The 14,499-nt window shown below is 43.3% G+C and overlaps 1 protein-coding gene and 1 long non-coding RNA gene across 13 annotated transcripts in view; one reads left to right on the top strand and one right to left on the bottom strand.

Moving 5' to 3' along the window:
* Window positions 1–9,322, bottom strand: part of TRIM9 (tripartite motif containing 9) — an 84,158-nt gene extending 74,836 nt beyond the window's left edge. For all 12 annotated transcript variants that reach the window (XM_059696059.1, XM_059696079.1, XM_059696095.1 and 9 more), the window contains exon 1: window positions 8,332–9,322. In XM_059696059.1, coding sequence (XP_059552042.1) covers window positions 8,332–9,153 — 822 coding nt within the window. In that variant the 5' untranslated portion in view covers window positions 9,154–9,322. The remainder of the gene's footprint in view (window positions 1–8,331) is intronic.
* LOC132234862 (uncharacterized) overlaps window positions 1–14,499 on the top strand; it is a 213,650-nt gene that overhangs the window by 109,753 nt on the left and 89,398 nt on the right. The window lies entirely within an intron of this gene.

Here is a 14,499-nt window from a genome sequence, read left to right as displayed (position 1 = left end):
CTTGACACCCTATAGTGACTTTTTTGGATACCACATTGGTAGTAACAGAATTATAGCCCTGCTGGGACTTGATAATATTGTACTCCATTATCACAGTCAGGAGAAGTGGAACTAGAGGTAAGGAGGAAGCTTCCCACCATATCCACAACCTGGATAACTAAGTTATTTCCCCCTCCTGCTTTTGGACTTTTCCATGTTTTCTATCTGTCAGGAGCCAATCCTGGTAGGGATTATGCAAGTTCTGCCTCAGAACTGGCTAATAAAGGTTTGTGGGCAAGGAATTAGCAGTAGGTGCTGGTGGCCAGTCTTGACAAGTTTTGCCTCATGCTCAGCTCTATGTCTATTTCTTATTTCCTGTAAGTATCTCTAAAGGATAAGAGGCTCACATGTCTGTTCCTTAAATTTTATAAATGAAAAAGTTCCCAGAATATAAAAAGAACTCTTACAACTCAACAATAAAAGAGAAGTAACCCAATTTAAAATGGGCAAAGGATTTGAATAGACATTTCTCTAAAAAATACATTAAAAAGCCAACAAACACATGAAAAAGATGCTCCATATCACTAGTCACTGCAAATCAAAGCCACAATGAGACACCCCTTCACAACCATTAGGGTGACTCTAGTAAAAAAGACAGACAATAGCAAGTATTGGGGAGAATATGGAGAAACTGGAACCCTCATACATTGCTGGCACAAATGTAAGATTGTACAGCCCTTTGGAAAACAAGAATCAAGGACGTTCTCAATGTTAGAAGCATTAAAATTATCTTTGCTTTGTGGTTTTAAAAATTCATGTAAAATATTTATGTGCTGATTTGCCAATTAATACCAAAAGTTTTAGTAATATGTTTTCCCACAAAATTATTATATGCGGTGACCAGAGGAATCAGAAATTCATGTCCCAGTCTGGGAGTAAAGGTGCCACTTTTGAACTGTAAGGAAATGGTAGTTACATTCCATATCCTTATTGTGCTGGTTGAAGCCAGCTTGGAAATCAGTGCTTATATAAGTCTCTATATACTACATTTCTTGATCCTCAAAGGGGAAAGTAGGGAAAATTGTATTTAATCCTGAATAATGTTTTAAATTCCACCAATGTCAGAGTCACTTCCGTCATGGGAGAAGATAACCATAAAGCACAAGTTGAATGTAAACATCAAGCTTCCTCATACTGCATTGATTGTGTGCTGAAAGGTGTTTATCATATTTCTTTTCTAAGTCTTGGCCAGATGACTGATGGTCAATAAAATCAATATAACTGCTTGTTAAAAGCACCACAGATTTCTCTGTGCCATGTAAGATTTATTAGATTGGATGGAAGTCCAATTTTACACTTGATTTTGTTACTAATGCTCTTGGGATAACATTCGGGGGGGGGGGGAGGTTTGGCATAGGATACGCTACACCCTTTCATCAATTTTATAAATTGGTGTATCTGGGTGATGGCATGAATATCTCTATGCAAAAACTACTACGCAGTGGACTACACACATCTACAGTAAAATCACTTGTTGGTTATTTGTACTGATGGAAAGAAACTGAAGTACTGATGATCAAAAATGGTACATTATGTTATAGAGTCATTTTCCTTTGGCTTTTGATGAGTTGTAATACAATTGAACCTGTGTATATTTAACTTGCCAAGCTTTTGCTCCCTACAAAATAAAAAAGCCTTATTGGGTAGAAACTGTTTAACTTCTGATAATTCACATTTGTTTCTCTCGGCAACCTGCATTGTTCATAGACTAAGTAATGGTTTAGACCAGTGGTCGGCAAACTGTGGCTCACGAGCCACACGCGGCTCTTTGGCCCCTTGAGTGTGGCTCTTCCACAAAATACTGACTTCTGCGCATGGGCCATGAAGTTTCAATTGCACTGTACATGTGCGCCCGCACGTGGTTTTTTGTGGAAGAGCCACACTCAAGGGGCCAAAGAGCCGCTTGTGGCTTGCGAGCCGCAGTTTGCCAACCACTGGTTTAGACTGATGACACCACAGGTCAGAGGAGTATGGCCCTCCCACAGGCTGGTACTGGAACACGGGAGAGAGTGGTAAGTATTTGGTGTCAAACAGTTGCTTCCAAAAATGCAAGCTGCAAGCAAAATAAGGGTAAAAAGAGGATAAACAAAAATCTAAAAAAAAAGCTGAGGTGATGCTCTCTGGCTGGAAAATCAGCTCACGCGCATAAATCAGCAGCAGATGAGAATTAACTGGCTAATGACAGAGGTGGCTATTCCCACACCACACAACAATGTTGAGCATTCTACTTCCCATGCTAATTCTTTAAGAAACAGTTCCTTCTTTGATCAGAACTAATAGTACAAAACATGCAAGGCTTATGAGAAACGATGTTATCTGGCAGTGCTTAAGTTCATTCTTAAACAATAGGCTTTTCCAGTTCATAGATTGCTTTACATATTATGGTAAAAGGCAGGTCAGGCATGTATTCTTGAACAGGAATACATGTATTTTCTTTCAACCACCTTTGCAAAAGGTACAAGAGAAAAACTGAAAGAGAGTATAAAGCAGATACCTGCTTACAGGTTTAAACATCTTTCTATGTTTTCGCAGATAAACTTATAAATGTTTCAGGTCTGCAGAGATAAAGATACTTAAAATGCCAAAAAACAAAATACAAACAAACAAAAATCACCAAAAAAGTCCTCCACTTATTCTTTTGTCATTTCTGTCTAAGAAAAAAAACCAAACCTATAGTTTTGGTGCCCTCTTAAGTCTTGTACCTGAGGTGAACGTCTCACTTGCCTCTCCCTAGTCTTCTGCACCCACCTAACCAAAGGGGCGGAGCCAGGACCCAGAGGGCATCAGTAAACACCTGACTCAAGTTAAGCCAATTGGATTCTTTCTCTAAACTTGAAAATGTGAATTAAGAGACACTAGTTAGTGCAGACTTGAACTGAAATGTTGTGCTGAATCAGGGCTAGAGGAGTCATGTAGGGCCTCATGCAGGCTAAGAACAGGAGAGACAGAGAGAGAGAGAGAGAGAGAGAGAGAGAGAGAGAGAGAGAGAGAGAGAGAGAGAGAGAGAGAGAGAGAGAGAATATTATTTGTTCAAAATATTCTCTGCCCACCTCTACAGAACTCTTCTCTTGTGCCTCTCTCTGTTAGAAGAGTGTATTTTCTGCAACATCAGGTTGGGCCACATGACTTGTTTGAGCCGATGGACTGTAAGGGGAGTGACATGTCACATCTGAGTAGAATCTGTAAGTGCCATTGAGGGGTTCTGCTTTGCTTTCTTTCCTCTGCCATAAGTTTGGCATATCTCAAATAGGCTCTTTCAGCCTAAGTCCAAGAATAAGGAGGATGAGGAGGAGGGCCACAGCTGAGTCTCAGTGGGCATTGACATGAGTAAGAAATTACATGCTGCTATTGTAATTCACTGAGATTTGGAAATTGTGACTGCAGCATAACAGTCCAAACTGATGAGTATGGAGAGTGAACTTAGTTTCTAGCTTTCTAGTGCCATTCTCTCTGTGAGTTGATTTTGTTTCATTTCCCATGAATTCCTCTGAGATCACTAAGTGGAGTTATAACCAACAATCCCTCATAAAACTGACAAAAATGATATTATGTAGAACTACTTCATTCTTAAACATTTATCTTGTAATGAATCTTATCCTCTGTGCCAAGGTTCAGTTATATGCATATACACACTTTGACAAGTGTTAAGGTGAGAGAAGTGCAATTTATTGTATTCATGGTAAAGGTAAATTTTGTCTGTGCATTATCTTATTACTTAATAACAGATGGCTGTGATCATTTTCTCTTACTTCTTGCAAACCGTGATTTGACCCTGAATTCCAATTAATAGCATCTTTTCGTGGCATATACAGGAAGAACAATTTATAATACCTCAACATAATAATAGTATCTTCACTGGAGAATCAGGTCAGAGTCATATCAGTTATCATTTTTAGCTTCGTTATTGAAAAACAAGATACCTTCGTTTAATATACAAATAAACCTTTGGGTAGCATTCTTATTCCCTGAGCTTTCTCTCTGGACCTGTAATGATGTAGTTCCCTCTTTTAGGCCACCAGCCAGAGTAGCCTTTGTACTACACTCTGTGTTCTGGAAGGAGCAAGCAAAGTACTTCAAGCTGGGGGGTGAGATTTTTATGTAGTAGTTGTTGACTAGTGAGACAATAACTTCTGTTTTATTAAAAAACCTTCTCCTGGGTCAAACTGAAGTTAGTAAGTTGTAAACATTTACTTTTTTTTTTTCCAAAATACCTCCACAGTATAGTTGTAGCTCCTTTGCATCCTTGTGGGTAGGAAGCACAGAGAGGTTATGAGACTTGCTTTACGTTACCAGCAAGTAAGTGGTAAGATCAGATCTGGAGCCCAGATCTCCTGTCATCTAGTTCTTTCCATTATATCTCAGTACAAAGAGGAAAATTTTGTTTATCTGTAACATTCTCCTTAATGCCTCTAAGAATGTTTACATTGCACACAGAATGTTCTGATTGGACTAGAAGTAAACTTTTTAAAAATTAAAAAAACATGAACATATGCTACCTGTTACATTTACCACAGTAATGTCTTAGATTATATTGTGTTTACTGTTGATATATAGTTAACTGAATATCACTTTAGTTACATTAAATAACACATTTTCCTACAGAAATATTTGACGAGATGTCACCATACTGCAAAGCACATATTTTTTCCCCAGAATACTTTGAAAATCAAAGCATAACAACTGACAGTTTATTTTAAAATGTTATAAATTGCAAATCATCATCAACAACAACAAAAAAGAAGATAGAAATAACATTTGAGGATGAATGAATAGTTAGTGTTTAGGATGCAAAGAAAAAGTAAATCCTTGCTCAACAGCATAAACACAAAGCTGGCCACAAATATATCACTGATTCAATAATTGATAAAACACATCAGGAATCAAGAATAATGTTAGATTTAGGAATGTGAATTGCTAAAAATTACAAAGTAATAATAATGATTACAATGATCTATTTGAAAGTATCTACAAAATGATTTGTTTTGTGTGTGTAGCAATTCTTTATACCAACCTAAATTGGATAAAGGAACATAGCAAGTGCTGATACTAAATAAAAACTAATAGCAGATATTTATCTTTTAATGCCTCTTCTTGCATTGCAATTTTTCATAGATTTTGAAGGTCATATATATCTGAAAAGTATTTTAATTTGGTCAGTTGACAACAGATATATTTTAGCTAGTTTTTATAATTATTTAAAAATAACTTCAGTCATTTTTTCTTGAGTAAGATAATGACTTAGTGTCCAAGGGAAATATTTATTCACTAGAGGCCTGATGCACAAAATTCGTGAAAGGGGCTCGGCCCTCGCAGCCCTGGCTTTGTCCGGAAGGTCGTTCAGCTGTTCAGTCTAATTAGCATATTATGCTTTTATTATTATAGATAAGATTTTCTTTATCATTAGAAATGGCTAATTAACATGGTAGACTGTTAATGAAAACTTTCGGGTCTAGTAATCACCTGTGTAGAGAACTAATTGTCCAACTTTGGGAGAGTGAGTTAGTGTAATCTTTGCTCTTTTATGTCTTAAAGAGCATAAAAATTCCAGTCCATGAGCTTTTTGTGAGGATAGAGGTATCATTAACAATATGAGAAAGATCAAGTGTTAACACATTAACTACCCTATTAAACAGATAATATGGGGGAGTAATGTTTGTTGTTCATCAACAGATGGTAAGTGAATGTTAATATCTGTCATCCTTCTCCCTTATTTTTTCTTGGAAGTTTAATAATCCTGATATTGACTGAAAAAATTTATACCTATTTGCTATTTTGGCAAAAATCTGCATAAGATTAGAGAAGAAATTATCCTTAAAAAAAGCAAACCAACATTCCCTTCTTAGCCTATTTAAATCTCAAGGGCTTTAACATTATTCTTTTTTAGCAGGCATTTAAATTTCAACCCAGACCATATCACAGAGTCTACTCACAGCTTCCCATTACTGGTAAAACAAATGGTTTAACATTTCAAATCTGCATGGGGCTAGACAGGTTTAAAGGGTTTTTTTTAGTCTTAATGGATAAAGTACTTTAGGCTCTTGTTCACAGAAAAATAATGCTCTTGTTTGACCATCCTAATTAGAGTGTGGCTCAAAGTTCTTCTTTCCAGATAGGGTGATTAATTTCTTAGTTCCAAGGATAGAAAGGCAATTCAACATAGCAGTTTAAGAGTGAATGCACACAATTAAATGAAAACTGGGTGTGAACTAAATTTTTGAAAACACTCAAAATTGTCATTTAAAAACATTTAAATTGAAGCATTTTCAAAATAATGGCATGTGCCTAGTGGAGCTCAAATTTGTGCTGAATTAGATCTCCAGCAAGACTAATATGGTTTAATAGGTTATATGTAGAACACAAATGACTGTAAATGTGGATCATGTGAAATTAATATTGAGTTGAGAAACCCTCCCTGATTGCTGAAAGTGGTGTGTGTGTGTGGGGGGGGCGTTTTCATTCTGTAAATAAAATATCTCTCAAAGGCCAGTCCTAAGGAATGATGGGAAATCCTGAGTGGGGGCATAGCTGAGAGGACTGAACACCATCTTTAGGCCCGGCCTTATCCCTGGGCTTGCAATGAAATGATGTGAAGAAATCCTCCCTACAATAATCTGGAACCCCTGCCCTACCCTTCACACCCCCACTGAATGGGTTACTTAAAAAGTAGAAGTCACATTTATGTACATCTCAAGAATGGTTCCCTTCCTTCCAAGCCCTGTGGACATAACATTATAAAGATCTCTTTCCTCTTTTTAAAAAAATTATTTTTATTGATTTCAGAGAGGAAGGGAGAGGGAGAGAGAAAGATAGAAACATCAATGAGAGAGAATCATTGACCGGCTGCCTCCTGCACACCCCTCACTGGGGATTGAGTCCACAACCTGGGCATGTGCCCTTGACCCGAAAGGAAACGGGGACCCTTCAGTCCACAGGCCAATGCTCAATCCACTGAGCCAGACTGGCCAGGGCAGATCTCTATCCTCTTGAAGCTTATTCTCTAGTGTATGGGGATGGAGGGAGAGAAGGGAAGCAACAGACATACAAAAAAAAAACATAATTAAAAAATATAGCATGCCAGATAGTGATAACTTCTACTGAGAAAAATAAAGTAGGAAGGAAACTAAAGGATGTCTGAGATGGTGGCAGCAATTGTGGTCAGGAAGATCTGCCAACAAAGGTGACATCTGAGCAAAGATCTGAAGGAGACAAGAGAGTGAGCCACTCAGACATGGGGATAGCAGTTGGGGAAGAGCTCCTTAGGCTGAGGGAGCATCCGCTGCAAAGGCTCTGGGGCCAGAAGGTGCCTGGTGCTGGTTGAGGGACAGCAGGAGGGACATTGTGGCTGGAGCAGAGGGAATGAGGAGGAGGTAATGTCATCGATGAGGCAGGTCAAAGAGGAATAAGTCATGTAGGTCTAGGCGGAAACGCCATCAAAAGAGACCGGAAAGATAAACCCGGTAACAGGTGTCTCAAAGTTTACACAGCGGAAATGGATTGAATCTTGGACAAACGGGTGGGTGGGAGGTTGGCAGGACGGGGTGACCCTGGGAGAGACGCTTGCCCAGCCTTCAGGCCTTGATGGCACCTAACCTCAGGTCCAGCTACTCCAGGCACAGGTCCCCTGGGGAGGGTCGGAAACTAAGCCTGCAGGCCCAGGTGCCAAGGCGACCATAGGATTTAGGATTTCCCCACTCCATTCCTCACTCCTCTGCCTCCCACCATGGCAGCCCCTCCAGCAGGTTCGTGGCGTCTGGGCACGCGCGGACTCATCAGTATTCTGCCGGTGGCTTTCTCTCGCCCCCACGGAGACTGTGGCGCCTGCTGATCTAACAGCTCCAGCCCCCCGAGGTCCTCGCCACCCAACCGCCCCCACCTGCTCCCCAAGGACCATGGCCAGAGCCCAGCAGCCTGCTTTGCCCTGGAGCGGCCCTGGCGGCCCTGGGCACTGGTGCTGCTCTGCCCAGTCACGCAGCGCTTTCCCGCACGCCGGCCTCAACCGCAAGCTGCACGTCTGCTGCGGAGAGGGGGCGCCCTGCGCCTGGATCACCCGCAACGTGCCCGGGAGACCCGCTCTAAGGCATCCCCGCAACAACTCTCTGGGGATAGTCAACTCCAGTGTGCTCGGTTTAAGATCCGCCTGCGCTTCCTGCAATGCACCAGACGGGGGAAGCAAATGCTGTAGGCACCTGCATTGCGCCCCCGCTGGGATGCACTGTGCGCAAAAGAGGAGGATTGCGCAAAACCCGGGGATCGGAGGCGCGGGGAGATAGGGGTGGGTTTCTTAGGACTCACCTTGTGCAGTTTCCACATGGCCCCCAGAGCCTTGACTTCGTGGCTGGAGTGTTTGCCTTCCTCCAAGCACTGATAGCACACGGGCATCTTGCACTGCACGCAGTACATGCTGTGGTTCTCCAGCTCGTGGTCTGTGCAGGTGGAGACCTTGCGCGGGCTCAGCCGCCGGCTCACGCGGCCCTGGGCCGGAGGCACCAGGCGGTGCTTGGCTAGGGGGCCCCGGGGCGGATGGCAGCGAAGGCGGCACGGATCGCAGTAGAAGACATCGCACTGTTCGCACATGACGGTGGCCTCCTTGGGCGCCTTCTCGCAGAGCTGGCACTTGAGGGCCGCGGCTTTGCTCTGCTGGTAGCGGTCAATTACCCCTTCCAGGACGCGGTTCTTGGGGAAGCCACGGAGACCCCGGTCATCCAGGATGAGACTGCGGTGGCACTGGGGGCAGGTGATACAGGAGTTGCGGGGCACCGGGGCCAAGGCCGGTGACAGGTGGGTGGCCGGTGGCGGCATAGCCGGGGGGAACACGCGGACTCCGTTGGGGGACTTCTGGCACGGAGTAGTGGGGGCGCTGGCAAACCCCCCATAGGAGCCATAGCCGCTGTCCGCTTCGCTGTACAGGCTCATCTTGTCCAGGTCCAGGTAGTCATAGTCGGAGACCCCGGAGCCCGAGGCCCGACGGCTCTGGGGGGACTCAGACTCCGGGGTTTGCACCAGGATGTTGCGAGCGCACGCCTGACATAAATTGTGGGAGCAGGGCAGGATGATGGGCTCCCGATAGAAGGACCCGCACACGGGGCATTTTAACTCTTCTTCCATCTCTTCCATGGGGACCCGGGTGGGAGCGAGGCAGCCGCGGCTGCAACGGGCAACTGAGCTGGCGAGGTGGCCGACAGGTCGGTAGTGTCCAGCACCTTGGCCAGCGGCGGCAGCGCGTCCCGCGTCGCCGAGGCGCGGACTACCTGTGAGACGCGCTCCCTGTGCGCTGCTGCACCGCGGCGCCCGGCCAGCCCGGGACCGCCCACTTCTGCCCTCCTAGTCCCGCCCCTGCCTGTAAACAGCGGTCTATTGGGCGGCAGGCAAGAAAGCGAAGCTATTATTGGCCAAACGCCCCGTCCCTCCCCCTCCTCCGCAGGCCAGAGTGGATTTGGTGGAGGATCTGAGGACGGGGGAAGTCTGCGCTCCCCGCTGCATGATCTCGGGAGGGGGCTGGCGTGGGCTGGCGAGGGGACTCGGAAGGAGGAATTAGGCGCTATGACTCATCCCTCGCCCCGCTTTCTTCCGACTCCGGTGCAGTCACCCAGCTGGGGGCGTGAGAAACCCCTCCCCTCAGCGAGGAGGCTGGCGGAGGGGGCTGGTGCTTCTCGCCAACAGTCTGTGTTTGGCTTTGAGCAGACGCCCCCTTCTTCTTCCGCTGCTGGCAGCCTCGGCAGGCCCTCGCCGAGGCCCGGGTTTCTGTATGGCAGCCGGGCTTTTGTCCCCCTCGTGAACCCGCCGAAGCCTGCCCCGGGCGCGCCCGCATCCCGGGAGTCTCACGGCGCCTGGCGGGAGCCAGGGCGAGAGTCTCTTCCAGGCTCACCCTCGGTCCCTGGTGCCTAATCATATCGACTTCCTAGAGTTAAACTAGGTGACTGATGTAAAGGCTCGTTGTATGAATTCACATCTGTGCCCCTTCATTTCCCGCTTTAAATTCGGGCTGGGCACAGAGGCTGCTTAAGGTGTGGTGTGAAACGAGCCTCTGTTGTCCCCTGTTCAGGTTCCCTGCCTCCCAAAGCTGTGTTCTCGCCGCGCTCTCTGCACTGAGTCAACCTTTGGTTCAGTCGAGGCAGGAATGGGTTGCCTGTTCCTGAGCTTCCATAGTTCAGCAGCTCCGGAAAAATCACTGTGTTGCTGTGGAGTCTCAATATTTGGCTCCAATCAACATTATTCAATGTCACGTGGCCTTACCACAGCTTCAGAACGGTGAGTTCTTTCTGTTTCCTTAAGTGATGATGATGCGGGGGAAGAAGATGAAGAGGGTTCTGGTATTAGTCCTCATATATTAAGCACCCTTCTTCCTCTCCCCAAACATTGCTGGAGATATCTGGTCCTGCCCCTTGCCTGCAGAACTGGTGAGTTTATGATAGAGAACAAAGAAAGAAAGAAAAAAAAAAGCCCTGGCTGGTTTGCTCAGTGGATAGAGCTTCGGCCTGCAGCTGAAGCATTCCGGGTTCAATTCCGGTCAAGGGCACATGCCCAGGTTGCAGGCTCGATCCCCAGTAGGGGGCATGCAGGAGGCAGCTGACCAATTATTCTCTCTCATCATTGATGTTTCTATCTCTCCCTCTCCCATACTCTCTGAAATTAATAAAAATATATTTTTTAAGAAAAGAAAGAAAAATCTTTGAGTAAAATGACATAGTGACATGGCTGCCTTTTGTGAATGATTCATGAAATAACAAAAACTCTTCTTAAGTTCTAAGAAATATTCCAATTTTCTATCTTCCAAAAAAGAGATAATTTGATTATATGCAGTTACATTTAAAGCCACTTTACTGCCCAGAAAAAAAAAACGAAACTTTTTATAACCCTGCCCTTGGAGAAATAGTCCAATAAACTAGGTTATCTTTCCACACTTTTTTTTTTTTTGTTAAATATATTTTATTGATTTTTTACAGAGAGGAAGGGAGAGAGATAGAGAGAGCTAGAAACATCGATGAGAGAGCAACATCGATCAGCTGCCTCCTGCACATCTCCTACTGGGGATGTGCCCACAACCCAGGTACATGCCCTTGACCGGAATCGAACCTGGGACCTTTCAGTCCACAGGCCGACGCTCTATCCACTGAGCCAAACCGGTTTCGGCACTTTCCACACTTTTATCAATGAAAACAGCACTTGATCACTGTTTGGGGAAAATGTTCTTATTGTTATTTAAAGTTACACTGCCCTGGCCATTGTGCTCAGTGGTTAGAACCTCGGTCTGCACACCAAAGGGCCGAGGGTTCGATTCCTGGTCAAAGGCACATACCTAGGTTGCCGGTTCCCTCCTGACCCTGTGGGGGTACCTGTGGGAGGCAACAGGTCTTTGTGTCTCTTTCACATTCAAATTTTCTCTCTCCCCTCCCTTCCTTCCACTCTCTCTGAAAAAGCAATAGAAAAAATACACTCAGGTGAGAATTAACAAAAACAAAACAAAACAAAACAAATAAATAATAAAAAGTTACACTGACCACAAATGCTATATGATTTATTTTTAACCTGACTTTCAGAGCATCCAAAAACTTATGTATTCTGTTTACATAGAATTTCTTCATGTGGGTTTGGAACATCTGTATCTATAGGATACATCTATTTTAGGGGTCCCAAGAGAATTGCTAAAAACAAGAAGGTAATTATTAAGAAACTGTTAGAGGTGTAAGTACAACTCATAATTTACAATCCTTTCCATGACTTTTGTATGCATTTGGCCAAAAGTCGTAATAGCCTTGAGCCCGGGCTTTGGACATTTCAAGGTGAGCAGCTGTTACTCTTTTTATGAGTTTGAACTTTACTTACCACAGGATACCATCTGCTATAGATCGTATCTTGAAATCCTAACTCCCAAGATGATGGTATTAGGAGGTGGGGGCCTTTGGGAGGTGATTAGGTCAGGAGGGCAGAGCCTTCGAGAATGGGATTAGTGTTCTTATAAAAGTGGCACAAGAAAGCTCCCTTGCTTCCTTCCACCAAATGAGGAAGCGGGCCCTCACCAGATACCAAAAATGCCAGCACCTTGATTTTGTATTTTCCAGCTTCCAGAACTGGGAGAAAGAAAATTATGTTGCTTATAAGATCCTCAGTCTATGGTATTTTGTTATCTCAGCCCAAATGAGGCACCATCTAAGAGGTCTGCTTATTAGCAGAAAATGTATGCTTAATTCAAAATAAAGGATAGTTGTAGGGAATGTCTGTATCATAATATGCTATGGGTTTCACAAAGACTCAATAGAATACAGTTTTATAATAAAGGCAATATAAATATATTAGATCTATTATGAAATACATTGAGATGATTTAGTTGTGAGATCTATTTGGTCAAGAATTAGCTAAGTCAATTCCAGGAAAGCTCTTAAATGACTGTTATCTGTTGATTGTTCGCTCTGCACTAGGCACTGGATTTATTCACTTATACACATTACCTACTTCAATCCTGTAATAACAAGAAGAGGTGGGCACACTTATCCCCATTTTTAAGATGAGTAAACTGAGGATAAGCAAAGTACTCAATGTCAATATCAGTGAGACTGGGATTTGAACCCAGGCACATGTAAGTTTGTTCTTCCATTTGTTCATTCATCCATTCATTCAACAAATTCTGAGTTCTACTCTATGCCATGCTCTGGGTGTGATAAAATACCCCAAAATGATCTTTGTTCACTTCTATGCTATTCTGCTTACCTTCCCTGAGGGTTTATTATTTTTCTTGAATTAATTTATTTAAAAATTTTTGTAAATCTTTCAAGATTTTACCTTCCTGTTGCACTATTTGGCCATAATGGACTTTAAAGTCCCGCAATGAGTCTAAAGGGAAATAAGCATCCTATATAATAAAAGGGTAATATGAAAATTGACCCTAATGGCAGAACAACCAGAACGACCGCTGGCCAGTAACTATGAGGCGCACTGACCACCTCTTGGTTTCTTTCCCCGGCTGGCAGGCTCTGATCGTCTGGTGGCCACCCTCGGCAGAGGCAGGGCCGGTGAGTGGGCAGGAACAGCCGACCTCTCATTCCCGTCCCCCTGCCGCCAGGCACCAATCACCCGATGGTGAATGGGGAACCGGGGTGGGTGGCAGCGGGGGACCTGGCCGGCTGTGGGCAGCTGGGGAAGATGGCCCTGATCACAGGCCAGGCCTAGGGACCATACCCATGCATGAATTTCATGCACCAGGCCTCTAGTCTGAGTATAATTGATGATATTATAGAAATACTATAGGGAAAATATTCTCTCTTCCAGCTGGTGATCAGCCATGGTCTGAAGCACAAGGATTGTTATTTCATCACTCCTGGGGTGAGTGTCGATGTACCTGTTTGTGTAAAGTGCCTGATTGTTTTCTATTCACCCACATGAGGTTCTTTAGCAATGAGTTGAACAAATTTAAAATGTCCTAGCAGCTTTTCTCATTTTTAAAAGGACAAAAGTTTACCAATGAAAATTTTAGGTGGTTTCCTATTTGCTTTTGACTACAATGCTTAATTATTAACACAACAGTCTCTTTAATTCTAAAGAATGTCACTCAGAGAAGAAAGCATCTCCCCTCATTCTCTCCTGGAGTTACCAATCTTTAGTTGTAGGGGGAGAAAAATCAATGAAAGGAGCTGATTTTAGACTCTGGCACTTTAAGATTCCCTGACACAAAGTTAAAAAGTGCTGTATTTACTTTGTGATTAATGATATTGCTGGATGTGTTTTGTACAATTTTGCATTATTTGGAAATTGATGGGGATGATGTTCTATTCCAAAAGAGATTCAGAGAAAACTTCTTTTAATGGGGTTATTTAGCCCATCAACATTTAATTTTATACTTGCTATATTTGTGCCATCCTTTAATAATTTCCATATTTATTTATTGTTGGTATTCCTTTGTTTTTTAAATTATGCAATTATCATAGTAAACTAAGAGTGTTTTGCTTATTTCGTACTACTGGATGATGGCCTTATTCAAATTTTGTAGTATTTCCAACCATAAGTAACATATTATTAATACTTTTGGAAAAGGTAGACAGGAGAATCTGGGAAGATGGAGGTTTAATGAGTCTTGTATCAGGGTAAGAAAGTTGGAGGATAAATCCAGGAGCCCCAACTTATGAGTAATAGAAATCCCAGAAAGAGAAAAAGGCACAGATGAAAGAAAAATCACAATTGAAACAATAATTTCCTGAATCCAAGAGAGAGATGAGATTACAGATTGAAAGGATTTTAGAATTACAGACGACTTGGATGAAAAAAGACCTAGGCATCTACAGATACAATTTTTGAATTCTGCGGAAAAAAGAGAACATTCTGAAGATGGGGAAGAAGAATTGTTTGTATTACAATTCCAGTAATTGCTCTTTCCTCAGAAGTTATTGCCCAACCTGTGAGAGGTTCATCCCACACATGCACGCATTGTGTTCAGTTAAAGACCTAAGCAAATCCCTAAGACACCTGAAA

This window comes from Myotis daubentonii, chromosome 1 (genome assembly GCF_963259705.1).
Source record: "Myotis daubentonii chromosome 1, mMyoDau2.1, whole genome shotgun sequence".
NCBI classification, from domain to species: domain Eukaryota; kingdom Metazoa; phylum Chordata; class Mammalia; order Chiroptera; family Vespertilionidae; genus Myotis; species Myotis daubentonii.
This window is presented reverse-complemented; position numbering and strand designations above follow the sequence as displayed.